The 26,697-nt window shown below is 34.4% G+C and overlaps 1 protein-coding gene across 7 annotated transcripts; it reads right to left on the bottom strand.

Moving 5' to 3' along the window:
* Positions 1-33: 33 nt before the first annotated feature.
* On the bottom strand, positions 34-26,687 carry LOC134838881 (ankyrin repeat domain-containing protein 17-like). Of its 7 annotated transcripts, none has more exons than XM_063854180.1 (2): positions 26,572-26,687; positions 34-1,499 (listed from the first exon to the last, which is right to left on the bottom strand). In XM_063854180.1, the coding sequence occupies exon 2, from the start codon at positions 1,405-1,407 to the stop codon at positions 88-90; it is 1,320 nt and encodes a 439-aa protein (XP_063710250.1). In that variant the 5' UTR covers positions 1,408-1,499; positions 26,572-26,687; the 3' UTR covers positions 34-87. The 7 variants fall into 7 exon arrangements, with proteins under 7 accessions (XP_063710250.1, XP_063710257.1, XP_063710251.1 ...); XM_063854187.1 differs by lacking the exon at positions 26,572-26,687 and adding an exon at positions 26,384-26,562; XM_063854181.1 differs by lacking the exon at positions 26,572-26,687 and adding an exon at positions 23,184-23,473.
* Positions 26,688-26,697: the final 10 nt, after the last annotated feature.

Raw genomic sequence — 26,697 nt, 5'->3', positions numbered from 1 at the left:
TTCACATTTAAAAATTAATTTGTATATTGAATATTGAATTTAAATTATTCATTTTTTGTCTAAAAAATAACATTAAGACGACATATATTAGGATGAAAAACTGATCCGTCGCGACACTTGGGCTTGTCTCGAGTAGGAATTTCTACGCCTCGAACTGCTTCCTTTCTTCCTATGCTTAATTTCAACACTCTTTGATTCAAATTTGGGACTGAAATCTTTACTCGCGACCTCTTTAGACGAGAAACATGTGAACCACGAAATGATCCTGTGGAATCCTGCTTTTTTCGGCGACTTCTTTGAAACTTTGTTTTTGCTCGACAAAAGCAAACTGGTAGGGTCTCCTGCTGAAATATTCTCTTTCGAGCCTGGCAAATTACAACTGTTTGCAAAATTTGGCAGAGCAGGACAACTAGACGCAGTACTCATAACAGCATCTCCCGTCTGCAATAAGTTCATATGTTGTTCGAAATTAGACTCGCAAGCGTCTTCTTGTTCTGTGTGATTTTCACCGGCGTGCGCTAAACTGTTTTCGGAACTGTCATGTGGCGAGTGAATTTTTACTACACTTCCCGATGGGCAATGTACAAATACTTTGCATGCACTAATTTTAGTAGTCAAATGTCGAGGAGCCTCACCAGTGGTGATTTTCTTCGAGGGCAGTGGAGTGCTTTGCAAATTGATATCCAGTCTCGAAGTATACGGACTATGTGTCTTGCACAATCCAATAGCATGTCCTGGACAACTAGCCAATGGTTTTGTATATCCACATAGAGAACAAAGTTTGGGTCCGAGGGTAACTTTCAGTCTTTTAATCAAATCCGCAGTGCCGAGTCGACCACAGTACGTTGCCCAAGCGTCTGGAGTCAGGTTTTTTTGACTGTCTGGTACAAACGGCGAAGCTCCCGATAAAATTAAAAAGCGCGCGCATTCCGAGTGACCTTGAATGGCTGCTTTCATTAGTGAGTTCAGTCCGAAATTATTGATATGATCGATGTCTAAGTTTGGAAAATAGTTCAGTAAAACAGACACGCACATTTCATGGCCAGCTTGCGACGCGAACATTAAAGGCGTATTGCCGTCTTTATCCGCTATGTTCGGGTCCACGACTCGTTCGCCACACCTGGCTAGTGTTTTCACGATATCGTCGTAGCCATACTCACATGCGTATGACAGGCCCGTTCTGCCGTTTGCGTCTCGATAGTTGACCACGTGATCGGTCAGCGCGTTTTCTTGCAGCATACTTTGAATAATGTGCTGTTCGCCAAAATGACAACTATCCAAATAAATTTGGATCATTTGAGAGGATATTTTGCGGTACCGCATTGCCATTCGGTGCAATTTGTCTTCGTCGAAAGCATAGACGTCATGACTTTCGTCCAGGTAGTAAGTAACTTCACTTTCATCCATATTTGTAAATATTCAGTGTGATTTGATCAATTGTATTATCGAATGGCTACGGGTTCTTCAAAATGGAGAGAGTGTCTGTCTTCAGGTACGAGCTAAAAAAGAACAATAATTTAAAATCCGCGAGCAAACCTTTTCCATTTTCGGTCAAATATTTAGCAAGGCAAGGCATCAGAAAGCAACTTCCCCATCAGCGGATATTATTTGTTTTGTTAAATATAGTTCTTGAAAATAAAAGCAGCCGCCAATATAATGACAGATTAACCCAATTTATAATTTCAAAGAAACATTTATATTTTAAAAAACCAGACATTTTGCTATAATATCTCCAGGCGATTTAGCACATTCTTAAAAATTTTTACCATTGAACGTTTTTTGATAAAATAAACCCAATTTGAGAAAACTGGATAAATATTCCCCTTTTTTTGCATTCTTCTTATAAGAGTGCTTTATTTGCTTTCCTCATAACAAATGATTTTATAATAATTTCAATTTCAAGCCAACACCTATAACATACATTCTATGAAATTGTACGTTTACAATTTAGTTCGGTTTGGGATAATAGCAAAAAGGCATCAGCCTGTCAGGTGGCATCTCCTTTTGACTTGAGTAAAAAAAAAAACAAGCATAGAATAGTAATAAAAATCAAACAAGTATAGCCGGTTATTGTGCAAGTAGCACAGAATGTTCCGACCATAATCTTACAAAAAATACATTTTTTTTCAAATTAGTGTTGTATTTTTTGTGTGGCATAAATTTTTCGGGCATATTCGACCTTCATAATTAAAAAAAAAACAATTGGAAAACAGTTTTTGAAGAAAAATGCCTAGAAAAACGGAAAAAAAATCGTTCAAAAATTCAAACAAATTTACAAATGTTACTTTTGTACATTTACTTTTGTAAGCCTGCTTAGCCTGACCTTACTAGCTTGAAATTAGACGAAAAATTCGAACTGGTTTTTCTCGACACTGAGAATTTGTTTTCCAATTTTTTTGAGATCAATCAAATCACGACTTAAAGAGTTTTAATATGATTTATCACTCGACCCATACCGATGATTATTTGTGGTACCTGATTTTGCGTGGAAAACAAAAAAACTAAAACATACCCGAATTCAAAATTCCTCCGCATTTTTCAAATGGCCGGAACAATTCGAGTCTAAACAACTTTTCAAGAGTTTCTTGAAAAAAAGGAGAGCGAAAATCAACAAGAAGTAAAATGCAATCATTGGCATTAAATAATGTAAATATGCACAAACCACTATGTTTTGAAGTTTTGATGAACAAGGAAAAAATGGTTATTTTTTATGAACTAAATTAAGCCTTCGAACTGCAATGAAAATTAGACAAAACATGATCAATCGACTATTGTGTAGAAGCCACTGATTGCCACTTTTTGATGAAGCTTGCTCAATCTAGGAAACGCAAATGATTCCGGGTAAATTTCAAACAAAACTTTAACACAGAAGCGAAGCTTCCCTTCGCAAACACTAGCCAGAACACGACAAAAAGCAGCTCTAGAAAGTGCAAAAAATATTAATGAGCCTCGAATTAGTAAAATTAGTATAAAAAAACTCGGCTACGTCAATGATTCAATCTGCGACCTACTGCAATGTCGAGAATTTAAGTCTCGTTCACTAACCACTCAGCCACACACGCTTAACCACCGACATACCCGAACAAATCAGCTACAAATTCTAACAAATTGCCAATACAGATGGACACAACTTTGCAAGTATTAATTTGAAATGTGACAAAACTGAAGGCATCCACAATAACTCTTTGCATGTAACAAATCGCGAAACATAAAGCCACATTAAGCATAAATTACGCATTTCAAAAAACTGCAAGATATATTGATTTAGACAATTACTGAATTGAATTTTTATTTTTGTTATATTGTTTGGATTAAATAGCTTTTTACGGATCGTTCAAAGAAATAAAAATGCATCAACTGTGGTAACTTATTCTACTCAATACTATTCGAATGTTAAGCCACATGCTATCAAAAAGCTGTTAAGGTGCCCGAAAAGTGGTACCAATATTTGGAACTTAGTTTAGAAAAAAAGAAGGTTCTTAGTAATATACTATGCTGACGCGCTAGTGTAAATAACAAATAATTACAAAAATAGCATCGAAGTTATGCAACGGTATAACTGAACAAAAACTTTGATCGAAAAAACAGCTCGGGAAAAATATCGAAAACAATCTCTTCTAAAATTTTTATACATTTGTCTCGAATGCAGTTCAACTAAAAACATGTCCAATAAGGACAAATCTCAGCAGTAAATTAGCTTTGAAACAAAATTTAAAAAAATGGTGATTGAGCCGACAAATTACCTAAGCTTTGAGCTACAAATTTTCAAGTTTCGCTCAACAAGCACGCAAACGATTGAAAATGTTTAGCGCTTTCAAACCATGCAATATAATTCGACTACGCCGAAATCATATTAGCCGAAACCTTTCATATCGAATAAACATTTGAAGCCAAAAAAAAACAAAAAAGAGCTCAAGAGTTCACATTTACCACCAACATGAATACAAACTTCGAAGAAAATGGGACTTCAAAATGCAAACTTGCTCAAAATCCTGCTGTTGAAAAAATACCTAATTTGAAAAAAAAAATATGTTTCCATTTGATAATGCTTGGTGATAGCAAGGATAATAAATCATTATGGACAAAAAAAATCATGGTAGCATCAAAAATCCAAAACATATTTTTAAAAAGATCTTGTTTTTAGCAACTGGAAATGAAATTTTTGTGAATCTAAAACGGTCGCAAAGAATTTGATCCAATTGCATTTATAGATATTTCGACCAAGCTGCTAAAGCATTTGCAGAACAAGCCGCATCAGAAAATAACCAAAAAACCGTGGAAAATTACAAATCTAACAAAAGTACCAAAATCACCTAACGAGCAAAAATTGACATACAGAGGCGAAGCGGTTACTCGCAACACTTACGGCGCAAAAAAAACATTGCGCTACAAAAAAACGAGCGAAAAAAAGACAGGTAAAAAAAATCAGAAAAATTGTGGTGGAAAAAACTACTTGAAAAAATACTTTGACAAAAGTTGAAAATTTAGAGCTACAAAACTTATTATTTGTATCGGATGAAGTTCATAAATAGCCCTTGAAAATGGAAATCATTTACAGAGCGGCAACAAAGGCGACGGACAACAAATATTAGGACAACAATTTATTTACCGTTGAAAAAAACAGGTCCTGTAAGATTCGAACCCAAGACCTTTGCTGTCCCAGGCGTATTCGTTCCCTCTAGGGTAAAAGTTGCAGAAGGCATTAAAAAACTTGAATTAATTATGAATGAAGGCATCAACAGGAGTCCAGATGAGTCCTACGAACAAAGTTATACACGGGAAAAAAGTCTAGTACTTGATAGCAATACCCTTGCTTATCGCAAGGGCAATCAATAAAAAGATGAAAAATACACCGATATGATTTCAATCGAGACAATGCAGGTAACAACTTCATAGACATGAAAAAGAATCTTTTTACTATAAATAAAGCCACTCTTTAGCATATTCGAAATTTGAAAATTTAGAGCTACAAAAACTTCGTGTTTATATCGGATGAAGTTTACTAACAGCCCTTAAAATGGAAATCATTTACTGAGCGGCAACAAAATTTGTGTGAAAACCTGTTGAGCCGAAAACAAACCAAATATTAGGACAACAGTTTATTTACCGTTGAAAAAAACAGGTCAGGTCAGATTCGACAAGACCTTTGCTGTCCCAGGCGTGTTCGTTACCTCCAGGCTTAAGTTACAGGAGACACAAAGAAACTTGAATTCATTATGAACGAAGGTACCAACAGAGTCCAGATGATTCCTTTGAACCAAGTTATACACGGGAAAAAAGTCTAGTACCTGATTGCAATACTATTGCTTATCGCAAAGGCAATCAATAAAAGGATGAAAAACACACCGATATAATTTCAATCGAGACAATGCAAGTAACAACTTCAAAGACATGAAAAAGAATCTTTTGACTATAAACAAAGCCACTCTTTAGCATATTCGAAACCATTCTCCAAAACTGAATAGCACATTTTGCTAGGTAGAAGATAATCGACCATTTGACATATTGCCTCCAATGGTCATTCTTCTCTTGGCAAAAAGGAAACTTGAATATTGAATACAGTCAAAACTGGCTTCATTGCATGAACAGAAATTCTTCAAGGCAAAAGTATATCGGTTAGGATCAACCAACCTGCTCTAGCAAGTTCGATAGATGTTAACATCTTATAGGCAATCATAGCGAGCAAGGAATTAAAATGCGGGTAATGAACGCACGGAAACACCCGACACCAATGATCTGATATTTTTTGAACGGCAAACCATATAAACACGGCTTCCACCGGCATGTGGCAGATTAGCAGGCGCATGGCAAAAACGCGATACGATCAGCGGGATAAAATCTGGCTTCTGGCTCAAGTCTTAAATAAGGAAAGTATTTCAATCAGCGTATCCAAGAAAATTTGCCATAACATCCATAATGATTGCATCCAATTTTTAGTTTGCTGCTATGTGGAATATATGAAAAATGAGACAGTCTCTTCAAATATCAAACGTTTCCAAAATGAAAATTAGCCGAAAAAGACTCTTGCGATTTCGCTTCACAACGATAAAGGGTTTCCGTTATCTAGCCAGTCAGGTCTGCGTCCCACCCTCCCTCATTTTTATATCTTTATTTTTATAGCCTCAGCTCGTTTTTGGAAAATTTAAATCCTTGATAGCTCAATTTAAAGAATTTTTTTGCAACTTTTCTGCAAAGAGTGAAAGAATTAGAATTTTTCATTTTTTTTTGCTTTTCCATGCAATTTTCTACGATTGTTGTCTTATTTGCCTATTTACTATGACCGTCGGATATGCATTAAAGTGAGTTTTTCGTTCAGATCCTTTTTCACACCACGCAGAAAAAACGACAATAATTTTGAAAAAAAAACTTTTTATTTCTTAAGACTGGTCGGAACATTCTGTGCTACTCGTACAGTAACGGGCTATCTCTGTTGTTCCGACCATTTGAAAAATGGCGAGGCACTTACTCGGTAAGGTTTTAATTTTTTTTCACGCGAATTCAGGTGCCTTAAACAGTCATCGCACTAGGCTAAGGGATATGTCATATTAAAGCCCTTTCAATCCTGATTGGTATTCATTTTTTGAAGACAAAAATGTCAATCTGGCCTAATTCACAAACTTTCTACGCGTTTGTATAGTTCTGGAATCACATCACACACTAGAAACTTGGAGTACAGAAACTAAGATAAAAATCATTTGGTTTTGTATGAATATAGCCAAAGATTCTGTGCTACTTGGACAGCTATCGCCTAACTTGTTCAGTTTGTTATGAAACCTCGATATATTTGTGAAAGTTAGCTCAGAAAAACATATGATAATGTGACACCCTATGTTTGAGCAAAATGCTCGCACTATCTGCCCACTGCTGTTTATTATCTCTTTCTTTGCATTTTACATAATAAACAAAGACCATCTTTCTGGAAGTGCGCGACTGTTACCCCTATTCATGAACAGTGCGACCTTCGAGATATATGCCCAAATACAGGCAAAAACGAAAACCTCCTAAGTTTTATCTCGCTCTTCTGTTCATTTTTTGAATTTATCACGCACGATTTCTGCAAGATTTTTTCTCACAACGTCCAATAATTACGCAAATTATTATTCTTTTCACTCTCAATTGAATTTTTCTATGATTTATTCATAGCTTGTTCATTGTAATTTTAGTTTTTAGCCAAGAACACCGCTTAAAAAAGGCACCAGTATATAGGATTTAGACTTAACTAGGACTCGTTTACCAGGATTCCCAGAACACAACTTTTTTAAACCCCGGCTTGGTTGGAGCAAGCCGGACGCGCCCCCTCGGGGTTAAAAACAACAATATTAACATAAACCCCCGGAAAGGTTGCTGTACGTCTTCGAGCGCTATTGTTTGGTAAATACCGCTCGGCAGTGAACTCTCGGAATTTTAGAAAAGCTTTTGACAATTGTGTCACACAACATCTGCCTGAGAAAAAAAACAGAATTTGATAGTATGTAAAAATCTTGCTGCAAAGAAAAAACGCAACCAGTTCAAAATAACGACACTATCAAAACCTGATTCCATTAAAAGTGGCGTATCAAAGGGTATTATTTTAGGTCTTCTTCGTTATATATTTTAAATGATTTAACAACAATAAATTCAACTCAATTTTTTGCCTTACGCAGATGATTTAAAATAGCCTCCGTAAATTAATTGAAAACTGATGTTACTTCATTAAAATGATAGGATACCAGCTTAATTTCGATCAAGATAAAATCAAATTCATCACTTTATCAAAGAAACAATCTGAATGACTTTTTTTAGGTCGACCAAATTGATTTTCCGAGCTCTCCTAAAGCACTAAAAAAGACGCTGTTTTGGCTAAATTGTCTGTGCCGCAGGCAAATTTTTGAAAAAACAGGTCAAAAAGCCGTTTTTGGGCATTTTTTTTAAAGAAATTTTTTTTTTTTTGGCGCGCGCTTCCCCTCAAAGTTAAAATAGATTGGCGCTAAAGGCGCCTTTAAAAAATTTCAGGGCCGGTCGGCCAAAAATGAATTTCTTAAAAAGTACCAAAAGGTTCTTAAAAAGTACCAAAAGGGTGGTCTTAATATCGTGTGGTTTTGGCGGGCGAGAAAATTTCCTTCACGATAAAGTGTTAAATTGTAAACTTATTGATTTAACGTATACAAGTTTGAACAGATAGGTCTTAATTATGGGTTGCGATGGTCACCTCTATCTATGTCTTTTATAGCTGATGAACCCTTTACCACACAATTTACACCTGTATAAAGCTGTTGAGTATGCAAGGAATCATATCAGTTTTCTAAACAAGCCACAACAGAGAAAATAGTTTTTACACCAGCTTCAGTTAGTGTATTTATTCGACAGTGTTTGCTGTTCTACTAAAATAACTATATTTTTCTCTCCCTGTACCCTCTTCTTTTTTTCTTTGTCCTTTTTCTCTCTTTCTTTCTCAAAGTCTTTCTTTTTTTTCTGTCTCTCTCAAAGTATTTTGTTTAGCTACTTATGCTTTACAATTTCAAACAGAGTGTGCTCATCGCTAAATGTTACGACGGTCTTCGCTACATTGAAATCTGAATAGAAACAACCTAGACAAGTTTTTCTCCCCATCGAGAAAACGTTTCGAAATGTCTTTATGAATTACAATCACGACTATTATGGCTTCAAAACATTGTGAAAGTCGCATGAAAAAACGCACTTTTTCTTTCCCATTCAGTGAACGGAGGGAAAAATTCCATTGAGCAGCTAAAAAATAGTCAAATATTTATCTTGTTAAATTGTTGATTTCACGTTTTGCTATTTTAAAGATAGTTTTGGCCTGGATTAATTTCAGCAATTAAACAAAAAAACAGGCAATAATTAGCATTTTAATCAATGGTTTTGTTGCGGTCAATGATATTTTGCAAAGACCATATCTTAAAAAGCAATCTTTTTGGAAATGAAAACCGAACAGCGTTTAATAATCTGTTAAATCTTTCGACTCGAAAATACCTGGTAGTACGTACAATCGAGACTTCTTCACTGAATAAATGTATTGACAAATCAAAAGCAAAAAAAAAGCAATTTGATCTAACTTGCAATAATGAATATAGGAAAATAAAATAGCGGAACGATAATAGGTATCAATCTTATAAAAATAGAACGTGGCTGAAGTATCAGAGCAAAAATTTATAATCAGCCGAGGAAAAAGATATCAAATATGAGGACAATAAAAAAAGTCAGGAAAGAAATTTAACATTTGACTTTGTATAATATAAATTCATCTGAAATGTTGGTACTAATACACAGCATAATTGGTTAGAAAAACCGTTGTTACTCGTCGGGTAAAAATTTAAAATTGGTTTATTGATAGACACAACAAAATAGCTACCAATTTATCCATTCAACCCCATGGAGCTTTTTTCATAGTTTTCCACCTAGTGCGACTATCTTTTCATGTTTCAGCATCTCTATTAGTTCGTTTCAATAAAACACACTATTTGTCTCAAAAAGGAAGCTTCGCCCTTGCCATGGGATAAAATATGACTTAATACATCTAAAATGAAAAAGAAATGAGAAGCGACATATTAAAACATTTGAATTCAGAAAAATAACAAGTTACAGTAAAAACTAATACACCAGTAATGTTTGCCATATTTTTACAACACGACGTTACCTGCTTAATTAAAATAAGAAAAAATATGTAGATACAACGACAAAAACGCAAACAGATTCCCGGTAAATATTCCATTATAAATCAAAGAAATGGCAATGACAAACTGAAATAAGGACAACCGGTTGCTGTGCACCTAGCACAGAATGTTCCGACCACATTCATAAAACACTTCTTAAGTTTTTTTCATACTAGTTTTGTTTATGTTTTGTGCGCGGTATGATGAGAAAACTAATCAAATGCGAAGAAAGTTAGTGACTTGGGCATATTCGACCACGGTTGTATTCAAAAAAGACTCTTTCTAAAAGACCACTTTCTAAAAAAAATTTCTTGATTTTTTGCACACCAATTTTCTTATTTTTCAAGAAAACTTTGTCGCAAAAAATCCCTAATGAAGCTTCCGAAACTAGTTTTAATTTTAGTAGTATCAAATTTTCTCAGCCTGAATGAGCAATTTTTGTTAATTGAACGTTTCTCGATCGCTGTACTCGCTTGGAATTGGAACAAAACAATTTAAACCAGTTTTCCTCGCCACTGGGACAACTGTTTGAAAATTTATAATGTCGTTGAATTTACAACTGAAAGGGCTTTAATATGATATATCACTAGAGTGTTTTAAACAGTAAGAAGCGGACCCGCAGCAACCCCAACATTCTTAAAGCAATAAATAAAACAAAAATTCAACACAGGCGAAGAAAGCGATAACAATCATAAACAGTATAAAATGTCGAAAAAACCCAAACATAGCCAGCAACAGATACTCAACATCATTAGAACTGGGATTCTCATATTTTCACACAATCTCAATTTCCAATCCATGCAAATGTAACTACAAAAAGTTATCGCAAAAAAAAAACGAAAATGATCGTCAAGAGATTGGCCCAAATTTTTAATCAAAAACATCTGTATTAAATATCTTCGTCACAAAACTTAACGTTTGGGAACTTTACCTTTTTAGTCTTCCACTTTTAGTTACTGACAGAAAAGAAATTGTAAAAAGACTTAGTAAAACTAATAATTTTGGTTATAAAATTCACATTTACCAACATTTATAATCCAGCAAAAAATTTTGTGAACAAAATGAGCTCTTCAAGTTTGCTCTTCACTACTGGGAACCAAATCAATAACAACTATATGACAGCTTGAAAACCAAAATCTAAAAACTAGACGTTTACTTCGAAAGAATGAATAGCGCAGGAAAATAAGACCAAGGTTAAAAAGCGCAGGAAAATAAGACCAAGGTATTTACTGTAAAAAATTTGACACAGATGCGAAAAGGCATTTCGCAACAGCAAGCAAGAAAAACGGCAAGACCTTCAAAAATTCAACAAAACACTTGAAAAATAAACTTTGAAACGGCAAAACAATTGCGGTCTCAAACAAGAAACACAAAAACCTATTCAAAACTCAACAGAAAATGTACACAGAGGCGAAGTTGCATTCGATTAAAACAAAAAATAGGGATTTTAGAAACTGCAAAGAATGCATATTACTAAATAAGACTGCTCGTATCAGGGCAAAGACCTGCATGTTCAGACTGTTTATTATTTGGTCTCGATTAATTTTTGGAAATACTGACAAACTACGAATTTTAGGCTGATAATATCACAATTCAAGTGTTAAAATTTGAGCCGTGTATGGAATTAATAAGACCAATTCGCTTGCCTCAATTCAATTTGGAATAATTATGAATGCGGATAATTTGCCACGCATAAATAATTCGCTTATTCAAATAATCTGTTCGAGTAGCAACGCCATTGTCATTTTAGTCCAGTGCAAGCATACTCGCTAAGAAATCCGAAGTCAGAACAATAAGCTTTGAAAAGAGAAAAAACGACAACTCAACTCAATTCATCCACATCTAGATTATGAAGCCTCGTTCTCTTGCCAACTGCCCTAACTGCCATATAGAAATTACGGCGCACAGGCAATTCAGCCAATTTAAAATTCAGACAATTCAGCCAAAAGTATACAGACAATTCAGCCTGAGACAATTCAGCCAGTTTTACATAACGCTAGATTCGAAAGAAAAAATATCGGAATTGGAGTTTTTTCTCGGTTTAAGGTCGCCGGTGGGCGCGCTACGCGCGCGTCGCGGCGATAACCGGCTCTAAATTTCGTATAGAGTCCTACCCTGTTGGCAAGCTCGCAACACGTTGGCGCGACTGCGGCGGTCACTATTATTGGCTGAATTGTCTGAATTTCAAATCGGCTGAATTGTCTTCGGCCGAATTTTCTGGACGCGAGAAATTACACGCCAACTACTAGTAAAAAGGTGTTCTCATAAAAAAAATGTTCTAATAAAAAAGGATAAAAAGACATGCTACACTAATTACTCGCCAATTAAACTGAGGAAAGAAGTTGAGCACAATTTTGAGCGACTTGGAAGAAAAAACAATAGCTCACATTACAACAAGCGTTTGCTGCGTAAACAACAAAATGTTAGCTGGCAAATCTACAAACACGCAGAGGAAAAATTATGTACACAGAGAGTCAACGCAAACCTTTGAAACAGAAGTCGACATAGGAAAAACTTTGAAATTTAGACTGGTTTGGCAAAAAAAAACGACTGGCACTAACGCAGCCACAGAGAAGAGAAAACAGAACAGATTCAAAATAAGCTACAGCTGGCTTAATTAAGGTACAAAACTAGCTCAATTCGAATCTTGGAAAGTAAAAAGCCTTTAGCAGTCATAATTGGACGCGAAATCTGTAGCTCCTGTGAGTAACAGAGCATCAATCTGTTCAGTCCTTCTATTCGATCTTAAACACAAAGCTCCTGGGTTCGAATCCCGCTTCAGTCACGGTTGGAACAGTCCCAGTGTCATCAGCCACCTCAAGGTGGGTCGGGTTACGGCAAAGCTGATGACATCTTTCTCTCCCCACGAAATAAAAGCCCGAGGTTGACAAGTGGGAGCTGGGCCAAGGGTCATAAAAAACAACTGAAACTACCTAAGCACTCAAGTTTGGAGGCCTGCAATTCCTGAGAGTAACTCAATATCATCCCGCCATAGGGTGAAGACTTTCAACATTGCAAACATGAAAAATGGAAGTTAAAAAAAACCAACAAAACGCCAAAATTGAGCAAAATAACAAATAAAGCTCATAACTGAAACTGCTGAGAGTACCCTGAAATCAACTCAACAAAAGGTCAAGAACCTCAAATTTCGAAAAGTCGTTTTTTGGATAATAAATTTTTTCAAAGATTCGAAAAACATTAAAACGCTGAATCCCGAAAACTCAAAGGCGTTGAGCAATCATATTTGAAAATCAGATATATACCTATTGACATTACCTTGGCCACACCATACCATGAAGTTTTTAACTAATTGTAAACCTAATTTTTTAACTTTAATTTTTTCAACCTAATTTTTGAGAAATCAGGAAAAACAGCAACTCGGAAACTTAGGGTTTTGAGCATTCGTATAAGGAACAAGCCCTGAAGCCCCTGAGAAAAAAAACTGACATCACCGAACTGTAAGGCTGGGAAATTCAAATTTTAGGAGGTTTTTGAAATCTAATTTATTTCGAAAGTTTTTCAAAAATCACAGAAAACGTCAAATCTCAGAAACTAAAAGATTTTCAGCAGCCATGTTTAGGGGCAAGACTTAAAAACCCTAAGAGTACTCTGACAGAACGTAATTATATGGTTGGAAATTTCAATTTTTTTGGAAGTTGTTAAAAATTCAAAAAACTCGTTAAAGAACGTCACTTCTCGGAAACTTTTGAAATTTAGGTTTTCATTAATCGAGGCCAGAATGTATGGATGGATGAAACCAACCTTTACACTACACTACACTGCCGTTCTCCTTCCCTCTCATACTGGCATCATAATTACAGCCCTACACGGGCTTTTTAATTGACCTAGCAATCATAGACAAGAAAATTCAAAAAAATCTTAAGCACTGCAACACATGATATAGCTTAACCTTGAAAATTTCTTTTGTCATGCATACAAAAAAAACATGCTTAAACAAGGTGAGATACGCGTCACACGCATTTAAATAGTACTAGCGTGTAACGCACCTCCGGTGCTTCGAATTTATGACAACTCATAAAAAAACAGCATATATTGGAAATAAAATTTACAACCTTTGAGTGTACTCTGACAGCTCCCAATTACAGGGTTGGTAATTTCAAATTATGTAAAGTTATTCAAGTTTTTAAATCAAAATTTGAAAAACCATACAATTTTGTGAAGTTCGTTGAATGTTTTTAAAATAACTGAAAAACGTCACATCTCGGATGAAAAGCAAATGAGCAGTCGCATTTAGACGCACGATTCGCAACTCCCGAGAGTACTCACAGCAGTACCCAACTACAGGTTTGGGAACTTCAAAGTTTTGAGAAACTTCAAATTGAAGTTTTCTTTTTTTTGAAAAGCCAAGAAAAGTGCCATATCTCGAAACAAAAATTGAGCACTCAAATTTGGAGGCAAGATTCACAACACCTGAGAGAACTATGAAACCTCCCCAACTTCAGGTTTAGAAATACCAAATTTTGAAGAAAAAAAACGTCACATCTCGAAAACTACAAGGATTTGAGCAATCATATTTGAAGTAAAAACTCGCAACCCCTAGGTGTGCCTTGAAAAAGTCTCACTATAGAGATCAGAAGCTCAAGTTTTCAGAAAATTTTTCTATGTAAGTTATTTTGTAATGTCTTTTTTTTAATGTTCAATGTCATATCTCGGAAAAAGCATTTGAGCAGTCGCATTCGGACGTAAAACGTATAACAAAAAAACTTCTGAGAGTACCCTCACATTACCCAACTACAAGGTTGAGATTTTGTAATCTTGTGAACTTATCAAAATCCGTTTTTTTAAAAAAAAAGAAATCACGAAACACGTCATATCTCAAAACTACAAGGATTTGAGCAATCCTATTTGAAGCAAAAACTCGCAATCCCTAGGCGTGCTTTGAACAAGTCTCACTATAGAGATCAGAATTTCAAGTTTTCAGAAAATTTTTTTATCTAAGTTCTTTGAACATTTAAAACAAAAAAGACATTACAAATGTCATATCTCGAAAACTAAAAGCATTTGAGCAGTCGCATTCGTACGTCAAACGTCTAACAAAAAACTTCTGAGACTACCCTGACATTATCCAACTACAAGGTTGAGAATTTGTAATCTTGTGAACTTATCAAAAACTGTTTTTTGAAAAAAAAAAAAGAAATCACGAAACACGTCATATCTCAAAACTACAAGGATTTGAGCAATCATATTTGAAGCAAAAACTCGCAATCCCTAGGAGTGCCTTGAACAAGTCTCACTATAGAGATCAGAATTTCAAGTTTTCAGAAAATTTTTCTATCTAAACTCTTTGAACATTTAAAACAAAAAAGACATTAAAAATGTCATATCTCGAAAACTAAAAGCACTTGAGCAGTCGCATTCGGACGTTAAACGTCTAACAAAAAACTTCTGAGACTACCCCGACATTATCCAACTACAAGGTTGAGAATTTGTAATCTTGTGAACTTATCAAAATCTGTTTTTTGAAAAAAAAAAAAAAGAAATCACGAAACAGTCATATCTCAAAACTACAAGGATTTGAGCAATCATATTTGAAGCAAAAACTCGCAATCACTAGGAGTGCCTTGAACAAGTCTCACTATAGAGATCAGAAGCTCAAGTTTTCAGAAAATTTTTCTATTAAGTTCTTTTGTAATGTCTTTTTTTAATGTTCAATGTCATATCTCGGAAAAAGCATTTGAGCAGTCGCATTCGGACGTAAAACGTATAACAAAAAAACTTCTGAGAGTACCCTCACATTACCCAACTACAAGGTTGAGATTTTGTAATCTTGTGAACTTATCGAAATCCGTTTTTTGAAAAAAAAAATCACGAAACACGTCATATCTCAAAACTACAAGGATTTGAGCAATCCTATTTGAAGCAAAAACTCGCAATCCCTAGGAGTGCTTTGAACAAGTCTCACTATAGAGATCAGAATTTCAAGTGTTCAGAAAATTTTTCTATCTAAGTTCTTTGAACTTTTAAAACAAAAAAGACATTACAAATGTCATATCTCGAAAACTAAAAGCATTTGAGCAGTCGCATTCGGACGTTAAACGTCTAACAAAAAACTTCTGAGACTACCCCGACATTATCCAACTACAAGGTTGAGAATTTGTAATCTTGTTAACTTATCAAAATCTGTTTTTTGAAAAAAAGAGAAATCACGAAACACGTCATATCTCAAAACTACAAGGATTTGAGCAATCCTATTTGAAGCAAAAACTCGCAATCCCTAGGAGTGCTTTGAACAAGTCTCACTATAGAGATCAGAATTTCAAGTGTTCAGAAAATTTTTCTATCTAAGTTCTTTGAACATTTAAAACAAAAAAGACATTACAAATGTCATATCTCGAAAACTAAAAGCATTTGAGCAGTCGCATTCGGACGTTAAACGTCTAACAAAAAACTTCTGAGACTACCCTGACATTATCCAACTACAAGGTTGAGAATTTGTAATCTTGTGAACTTATCAAAAACTGTTTTTTGAAAAAAAGAGAAATCACGAAACACGTCATATCTCAAAACTACAAGGATTTGAGCAATCCTATTTGAAGCAAAAACTCGCAATCCCTAGGAGTGCTTTGAACAAGTCTCACTATAGAGATCAGAATTTCAAGTGTTCAGAAAATTTTTCTATCTAAGTTCTTTGAACTTTTAAAACAAAAAAGACATTACAAATGTCATATCTCGAAAACTAAAAGCATTTGAGCAGTCGCATTCGGACGTTAAACGTCTAACAAAAAACTTATGAGACTACCCCGACATTATCCAACTACAAGGTTGAGAATTTGTAATCTTGTGAACTTATCAAAATCTGTTTTTTGAAAAAAAGAGAAATCACGAAACACGTCATATCTCAAAACTACAAGGATTTGAGCAATCATATTTGAAGCAAAAACTCGCAATCCCTAGGAGTGCCTTGAACAAGTCTCACTATAGAGATCAGAATTTCAAGTTTTCAGAAAATTTTTCTATCTAAACTCTTTGAACATTTAAAACAAAAAAGACATTAAAAATGTCATATCTCGAAAACTAAAAGCACTTGAGCAGTCGCATTCGGACGTTAAACGTCTAACAAAAAACTTCTGAGACTACCCCGACATTATCCAACTACAAGGTTGAGAATTTGTAATCTTGTGAACTTATCAAAATCTGTTTTTTGAAAAAAAAAAAAGAAATCACGAAACACGTCATATCTCAAAACTACAAGGATTTGAGCAATCATATTTGAAGCAAAAACTCGCAATCCCTAGGAGTGCCTTGAACAAGTCTCACTATAGAGATCAGAAGCTCAAGTTTTCAGAAAATTTTTCTATTAAGTTCTTTTGTAATGTCTTTTTTTAATGTTCAATGTCATATCTCGGAAAAAGCATTTGAGCAGTCGCATTCGGACGTAAAACGTATAACAAAAAAACTTCTGAGAGTACCCTCACATTACCCAACTACAAGGTTGAGATTTTGTAATCTTGTGAACTTATCGAAATCCGTTTTTTGAAAAAAAAAATCACGAAACACGTCATATCTCAAAACTACAAGGATTTGAGCAATCCTATTTGAAGCAAAAACTCGCAATCCCTAGGAGTGCTTTGAACAAGTCTCACTATAGAGATCAGAATTTCAAGTGTTCAGAAAATTTTTCTATCTAAGTTCTTTGAACTTTTAAAACAAAAAAGACATTACAAATGTCATATCTCGAAAACTAAAAGCATTTGAGCAGTCGCATTCGGACGTTAAACGTCTAACAAAAAACTTCTGAGACTACCCCGACATTATCCAACTACAAGGTTGAGAATTTGTAATCTTGTGAACTTATCAAAATCTGTTTTTTGAAAAAAAGAGAAATCACGAAACACGTCATATCTCAAAACTACAAGGATTTGAGCAATCCTATTTGAAGCAAAAACTCGCAATCCCTAGGAGTGCTTTGAACAAGTCTCACTATAGAGATCAGAATTTCAAGTGTTCAGAAAATTTTTCTATCTAAGTTCTTTGAACATTTAAAACAAAAAAGACATTACAAATGTCATATCTCGACAACTAAAAGCATTTGAGCAGTCGCATTCGGACGTTAAACGTCTAACAAAAAACTTCTGAGACTACCCTGACATTATCCAACTACAAGGTTGAGAATTTGTAATCTTGTGAACTTATCAAAAACTGTTTTTTGAAAAAAAAAAAAGAAATCACGAAACACGTCATATCTCAAAACTACAAGGATTTGAGCAATCATATTTGAAGCAAAAACTCGCAATCCCTAGGAGTGCCTTGAACAAGTCTCACTATAGAGATCAGAATTTCAAGTTTTCAGAAAATTTTTCTATCTAAACTCTTTGAACATTTAAAACAAAAAAGACATTAAAAATGTCATATCTCGAAAACTAAAAGCACTTGAGCAGTCGCATTCGGACGTTAAACGTCTAACAAAAAACTTCTGAGACTACCCCGACATTATCCAACTACAAGGTTGAGAATTTGTAATCTTGTGAACTTATCAAAATCTGTTTTTTGAAAAAAAAAAAAAGAAATCACGAAACACGTCATATCTCAAAACTACAAGGATTTGAGCAATCATATTTGAAGCAAAAACTCGCAATCCCTAGGAGTGCCTTGAACAAGTCTCACTATAGAGATCAGAAGCTCAAGTTTTCAGAAAATTTTTCTATTAAGTTCTTTTGTAATGTCTTTTTTTAATGTTCAATGTCATATCTCGGAAAAAGCATTTGAGCAGTCGCATTCGGACGTAAAACGTATAACAAAAAAACTTCTGAGAGTACCCTCACATTACCCAACTACAAGGTTGAGATTTTGTAGTCTTGTGAACTTATCGAAATCCGTTTTTTGAAAAAAAAAATCACGAAACACGTCATATCTCAAAACTACAAGGATTTGAGCAATCCTATTTGAAGCAAAAACTCGCAATCCCTAGGAGTGCTTTGAACAAGTCTCACTATAGAGATCAGAATTTCAAGTGTTCAGAAAATTTTTCTATCTAAGTTCTTTGAACTTTTAAAACAAAAAAGACATTACAAATGTCATATCTCGAAAACTAAAAGCATTTGAGCAGTCGCATTCGGACGTTAAACGTCTAACAAAAAACTTCTGAGACTACCCCGACATTATCCAACTACAAGGTTGAGAATTTGTAATCTTGTGAACTTATCAAAATCTGTTTTTTGAAAAAAAGAGAAATCACGAAACACGTCATATCTCAAAACTACAAGGATTTGAGCAATCCTATTTGAAGCAAAAACTCGCATTCCCTAGGAGTGCTTTGAACAAGTCTCACTATAGAGATCAGAATTTCAAGTGTTCAGAAAATTTTTCTATCTAAGTTCTTTGAACATTTAAAACAAAAAAGACATTACAAATGTCATATCTCGAAAACTAAAAGCATTTGAGCAGTCGCATTCGGACGTTAAACGTCTAACAAAAAACTTCTGAGACTACCCCGACATTATCCAACTACAAGGTTGAGAATTTGTAATCTTGTGAACTTATCAAAATCTGTTTTTTGAAAAAAAGAGAAATCACGAAACACGTCATATCTCAAAACTACAAGGATTTGAGCAATCATATTTGAAGCAAAAACTCGCAATCCCTAGGAGTGCCTTGAACAAGTCTCACTATAGAGATCAGAAGCTCAAGTTTTCAGAAAATTTTTCTATTAAGTTCTTTTGTAATGTCTTTTTTTAATGTTCAATGTCATATCTCGGAAAAAGCATTTGAGCAGTCGCATTCGGACGTAAAACGTATAACAAAAAAACTTCTGAGAGTACCCTCACATTACCCAACTACAAGGTTGAGATTTTGTAATCTTGTGAACTTATCGAAATCCGTTTTTTGAAAAAAATATCACGAAACACGTCATATCTCAAAACTACAAGGATTTGAGCAATCCTATTTGAAGCAAAAACTCGCAATCCCTAGGAGTGCTTTGAACAAGTCTCACTATAGAGATCAGAATTTCAAGTTTTCAGAAAATTTTTCTTTCTAAGTTCTTTGAACATTTAAAACAAAAAAGACATTACAAATGTCATATCTCGAAAACTAAAAGCATTTGAGCAGTCGCATTCGGACGTTAAACGTCTAACAAAAAACTTCTGAGACTACCCCGACATTATCCAACTACAAGGTTGAGAATTTGTAATCTTGTGAACTTAACAAAATCTGTTTTTTGAAAAAAAGAGAAATCACGAAACACGTCATATCTCAAAACTACAAGGATTTGAGCAATCATATTTGAAGCAAAAACTCGCAATCCCTAGGAGTGCCTTGAACAAGTCTCACTATAGAGATCAGAAGTTCAAGTTTTCAGAAAATTTTTCTATCTAAACTCTTTGAACATTTAAAACAAAAAAGACATTAAAAATGTCATATCTCGAAAACTAAAAGCATTTGAGCGGTCGCATTCGGACGTTAAACGTCTAACAAAAAACTTCTGAGAGTACCCCGACATTACCCAACTACAAGGTTGAGAATTTGTAATCTTGTGAACTTATCAAAATCCGTTTTTTAAAAAAAAAAGAAATCACGAAACACGTCATATCTCAAAACTACAAGGATTTGAGCAATCCTATTTGAAGCAAAAACTCGCAATCCCTAGGCGTGCTTTGAACAAGTCTCACTATAGAGATCAGAATTTCAAGTTTTCAGAAAATTTTTCTATCTAAGTTCTTTGAACATTTAAAACAAAAAAGACATTACAAATGTCATATCTCGAAAACTAAAAGCATTTGAGCAGTCGCATTCGTACGTCAAACGTCTAACAAAAAACTTCTGAGACTACCCTGACATTATCCAACTACAAGGTTGAGAATTTGTAATCTTGTGAACTTATCAAAAACTGTTTTTTGAAAAAAAAAAAAAGAAATCATGAAACACATCATATCTCGAAAACTACAAGGATTTGAGCCGTCACATTTGGAGGAAAGATTCGCAACCGCTGCGAATCTGAGAGCTCTCTGACAGCCTCCACTACAAAAGTGGGAACTTGAATTTTTGAAGAAGAAAAAAAATAAAATTAAAATTTCTGAAATTTTTTTGAAAAACCTAAAAAACGTCATATCTCGAAAACTAAAAGGACTTGAGCAGTCATATTCAGAGGTAAGATTCGCAACCCCTGAAAGTACCCTCACAGTTTCATACTACATGATTGAAATTTTCCAAAAAAAAACAATTTTAATTTTTTTGATTTTTTTAAAATCTAAGTTTTTTGAAAATTTTTGAAAAATCATAAAAAAACTTCATATATCAAAAACTACAAGGATTTGAGAAGTGAGATTTAGAAACAAGATTCGGAAGTCCTGAGAGTAAGAATTTCAAATTTTGGAAATTTTTTTAAATACAATTTCTCTAATAAATCTTTGAAAAAACTAGAAAATTGCCATCTCGTGAGCAACAAGGATTTGTTAATAGATATATGGAGGCCCAAATGGCAACACCTGGGAAAGCCCTAACAGCATAACACTGTTGGTTTGCTAATTTTAAACTTGGTGAAATAAACACTGAACTCAATCTGGAAAATCGAAAAAAAAATCTTAACCATTGCAATATACGATATGGCTTAAACGTGAAAAAATTCTTTTGATAAAACTCGAGAAAAAAATAAGGTTACCCGAATAAAACTAAGTAAACTTTTACGTTTTAAATCAAGCTATTGTAAGCTTTTAGCCATTAATATAAGCTTTAGTAAGCCTGCTCGCACGTTCTATTCGCTCGAATTAGGACAAAGAACAAAACATTTCAAACCGGTTCTTTCGACAATAGGAACTTTTTTGAATTTTTGAATGTCATTCGAGTCTCGACTGTAAGGGCTGTAATATAAAATTTCACTCAACACTCCGATGATTATTTGTGGTGGCAGATTCTACGCGGAAACAAAAAAAAACTAAAACACACCCGAATACAAAGTTCCTCCCCTTTTTCCAAATGGTAGGAACAACGAGAAATTAATTCTTTCGAATGGTATTAGAACAAAATTCTAAACCGAAAAAGCCCCCCGTATCTCAAAAAATCTTTTCGCAGCCCAATTAGATTCTGCCTGATTTAAAGCTCTTACAGTATAAAAAATCACTTTCAAAAGTTTATGATTCAAAAATGATTTTGTCGATGAGGGTAAAACCGCAAAGTCTCAGATGCAGAAAAGCGTCAATTGACAATTTAAATTCATAGCACAGGTTTTATAAAATTAAACAAATACCAAAGTTGCATTCGAGATGCAACAAAAGTTATTGACAAAAAATTCCTAGTTAGATTTCTCCTAGTGGATCAAGAAACTTATTATAAGCCAGGAAAAATGGACGCTTCGGAGAAACAGTTGGATAACTTGTGATTGCTGTAATTATATCTCTGTAATAGTAATACGTATTTCTAAATGATCTTTTAAAAGCTGTGATGAAACCAAAACCCTAGTTTTAACAGCTGTGCTGTTGCGTAATGAGGTTTTTTGGATTACAGACCATCTGTACCTGTCACCGATTAACTCTCGAAAAAAATTAGACGCTAAAGGGATGATGGATGAATTTACATCACCTTTTATCTTCTTTTACTTATCTACTATTATTTACTACAGTTATCCATACCCGCATCCCCCTTTTGGTATTTTTGTGTACTTCGTAACCCTTCTTGCTGTATCAGCCGAGTTATACATAAACTTTACTGACTTACATTAAGTTTTAGTCACGTTGAAGACCGAGTCTATCAATGCTTCTTTTTCTTCGCTCTAGTCTCATATTGCGCATATATTTATGGACTTAAACTCGGAAATTAGTAAACTGCTTTCGGTGAAATCAAATAAAATTCGCAAGCAAACTTTTAAGCAAAAACTAAATGAATCTATATTTCTTGAAGACAAGTAGAAAAACTGAACCGCATTATATGATCAAAAAATGCAAATATCAACTAATTTATCACTAATTATTTCAAAAACGACTTATTCAATAAAGAAAAATCTGGAGTTGAGTTAGCTCTATAACAACAATTAACAGTAAAAGGAACTAATAGGATAAAACAAGCGAAAGAAGCAATAACCTTTTTTCGCTCTTGAATTTTCTAATGCACGTTATTTTTTTCTGCAGCTTCAACTGCTTTCATATTTCGAGACATAATGAAATAATACGTGTTTCCGTATAAATTTTAAGCCTTTGCAAAATCAATCAGTGTTGCAATTTAGTGGCATGATGGAATTAATTTAATGCCGTTTGCACGACTGCAAGGGGATGTTTGGTGGGGTGTCCTATGCAATGCAGCCATTAGCGATCTGCGTCATCGCTTCTCGGTGGTTACTTCCGCCCCCTCCCCACCCAAAAAAAGGCAATGATCCGAAACCGATTGATCCGAATCAAATAATTTTTTGATTTACTTGGATTGAGCTTAATCCGCCAAATTAAAAAAAAAACTCACTAATTATTATTGCCCTCAATCTAAGTCCATAAAAATGTAAAGGCCATAAACTACATCTATGAAGTGTCAAAGCATTCTTATCAACAGATATAAATTCGACTGTTCGAGCGGTTTGCTGGTTGCACTAACCCATTTCCGGTTGTCTTAGTTGCAGTTGACTCAACGTCAGTACACTGTTTCCACTTGTACTGTGACTAGGTAAAACAAATCAGAATTCACACAAATTAAAAGAGTAGAACGGAATGAAAAAAATTAAAGCATGTTAGTACTTGAACTTTTTCAGAGAAGTAAAATTTGGTCAGTTAATCATATGGAAGACAGAGGCATTCGTGCTGGAGGACAGGTTCACAGGAAACAATAAGAATTGCATATATTCAAAACATTTCCTTAATTGTTTCAAGAAAATTTGACTCCGATAATCTCACGATTCGAATGTTCTATTTCAAATAAGGTTTCAAACAATTAAATGTTCAACAAAATACCAAATTTTACTGATTTTTTTCTGCCCGATGAACAATTCTCAATACAAATGAAAGCGATCGAAAAAAGATAGGAAAAAATCTGAGTGCATTGTAAACTAAAAATGAAATACCTTCCTTAATTCACAAGCGTTTTTTTCCGAAAAAAGCGAATAAAATTTCTTTTTTAAGGGCGGAATAATATGATGAAGGGTTTTGCGACTTTTAATCTTTCGCCATCAGGGAATGAATTTGAACAAAAAATTGAACGGAATATGATGACGAAAGAAATCAAATTCCTATCAAAGAAAGATCTAAATCTATTTCATTTTTTATTTGAGCGAACATGACATAAGAATACGATTCATTAAACATACACTCTAACTTCCGCCCATCAAAAGTCATTAAATCGAATATAGGAGGGATTTCTTGCGCATTTACGTCACCTAATCCGAAAGCATTCGCTGCTATTTTTCCTTTTCTTTGTCATATTCGAGGAAAACTATCCAAATTACCACAAAGGCGGAGCGCAGCTTTAACGTTGGAACTTTTACGACAAAGAAATAGAATCAATATGTAAAGGACAAAGAGCAGTGAAAAAAACATACGAGAAATCAACTGCTTATTTTTTTGAACCAAATACAGAAAACACAATGCAGTTTAATTAAAACCTGATTGCCAAACAAAAAAAGTCAGCTTCTTTATTAAGTTTTAAACAGCGCGCTAAAACTGGGAAATTAAAAATTATCGTAGAACTTAAAACCGATAGGCATTGACAAGTTTAATTTCTTAAATGAGTGGTATGTATTTGGTATTTTACTTCAGACAAAGGCGAACATTGAAACAAGACTGCTCGAAAGCGAAGCCCTGTTTTTTGAAGTAGAAGAAAAGATAAAAGTCACAAAACAAGCAATATCAAGCTCCAGGTAATATCATTAGGTAAAGACGCGACCAGATCAAAGCGCATAAACTGTTTTATTCAGCTACGTGATCACAAGAATTGAAGATGGAGTATAATATTTGTAGTTACCAGAAAACTCAACATGAGAAAAACATAGTCAACAGAACGTAGGAAAAGTGTCAATGAACAAACAGATTAACACATCGTTTATGGTTGACACTTTCTTGATAAAACTACCTCAATGGTAGAAAATTGGCTCAAAAGATGGATTTTTTATTCCTATGGGATAACTTAAAAAAATCCTCTTTCGGAATTAGACGTCGTTCACGCCAATTTCACTTAGTAATTGGAGAGAATAATTCACTGTTTTAAGTTAAATGGATGTGAATTTAAACTTCAAAGAAATCGAAAGTCAAACCGTCAAAAATCATATTTGAGCATGATCAATCCAAAAGACTTTTAAAAACAATCAGCATGAACTATACAGGTGTGTTCACTACATTCAGTGGCATATAGCAGCCTTGCGGTAAAAAATCGAACATTGCGTGTATATGCGCCCGTATATCCTACATCAAACTCGAAGTACTTATTCCCCCACCCCCGAAACAATCACACGGAAAAAAATCAATTCTCGCTCTTCAATGGACAAGATATGAGGCGATAAAGCCGATATAACATAAAATTTATCGGAATAGGAACCTCGAAAGCTTAACTGGTATCTATTCAAGGTGATATAAAAAACCAACAGAGCTGAGCTAACAATCATGAAACCGAAATCATCAGTGTAAAAATCGAAATTTCAAAATTATAGACGCAATGGTTGAGTTCGATATATAATTTTTATCAGTAGTAACTACTACTAGTTAAATGAAAAGTTTCAAAAAAAAATGCGCAAGTCAGCAGCACAAATGGTTCAAGTAATTTTGTTAAACAAGTTATTAACCCAAAAGTGTAGTAGAAAAACTATTTTGATAAATAAGGGACAAATTTATAATTGATGATGTTAGCATTCGAAAAGATACTAGGCGCTCCGCCCTCTTCAAGTAGCAATCAACTATGCGATATAGTTGACCTTCGAAAAAAAAGACTTTTTCGAAGGGTGTAGACAAAACAAAAAGAGACCAGGGAAGTATTCAGGTACACAAGTGTGGCGGCAGTCTTTCTATGGACACTCATTTTTTGAAAATCGCTTAAAAAAACTATTGAGAAAAAAAAACTTTTTGCAAAAACTGATAAAACTTTGCAAAGCGTCTCAAAACGAAGTAAATAATTAACCCAATCCCATACATCTCCATTAAACCTACTTTTATCAAACAGGAATTCTAGGCAAACAAGCCAAGCAAGACATTTTCAACTCAAATCAGCAACTAACAAAACTTACCAAGCGGAAACAAGGCTGACCATCTTTAAGCAGACACCAATTGAACCGAAAAAAAAATGTATAAGAACATTTTAAGCTTCAAGTCCTCCCTGAAAGTACCCTGTAGTAACTAGTATCCACCCAGTAGTTAAAATTGAATTGTCATGAAATTGAGCATCTTAACTGATTGAGCAAGTGATTCAACTGATTTTGTTAAACAAATTGTTAACCCGAAAAAAGTCTACATTCCGATTTGATAACGCTTGCTCATCGCAAACAAAATAAAACAAGTTCCGACCGGGACTCGAACCTCTGAACTTAGATCGCAGAGACTACTGCGTTACCTTTAGGCCAAGTGCAAAGTTCTACTTCTTAAGCTTCAGTAATAAAGGAAGTAAGAAAAGCAATAAACATTTGTATGACAAGTTTACTGCGGGAAAAATCTAGTTCACGATTACAAGACACAATGTAAGAACAATGAAAGTTGCCTTTGTGTAAAAACATGAAGAAAACTTGTTGCATTAGAAAGAACTAAAATATCATGTTACATTTTTCGCTTTGAAAAATATGAGTCTTCACTACGTTGATCGACATACAAAAAACAATTCACCTTTTACTCCACTGCGGGTCATTTGACCTGTTTATCCGCTTTTGCTAATGATGTTTCCGCGTTCGCTTGTTCTACTTCATCGCTCGCTTTCGATGCACAGTTTTCGCTTTAAGCGGGACAACACTCTGCTCGTGACACAGGCTGATCTAGCTCTGATTGAGTGATGAAAAGAAAATGAAACCACTTACCAGTTAAAGCTGTCATAAGTTCGGTAATTTATGGACACAGTCACTCTCGTCAAACATTATTGAACCAACGCCATCATTTTTCTCCAGTCGATCGAAATGTATTCTCCACACTTCAGGGTCGAAATT

Source organism: Symsagittifera roscoffensis, chromosome 2 (genome assembly GCF_963678635.1).
Source record: "Symsagittifera roscoffensis chromosome 2, txSymRosc1.1, whole genome shotgun sequence".
NCBI lineage: Eukaryota > Metazoa > Xenacoelomorpha > Acoela > Convolutidae > Symsagittifera > Symsagittifera roscoffensis.
The sequence above is the reverse complement of the archived record's forward strand: the minus strand, read 5'-3'. Positions and strand labels throughout refer to the sequence as shown.

Coding starts and splice junctions, on each gene's coding strand:
- LOC134838881 (XM_063854180.1), bottom strand. CDS start 1,407: ATGGATGAAAGTGAAGTTACTTACTACCTGGACGAAAGTCATGACGTC.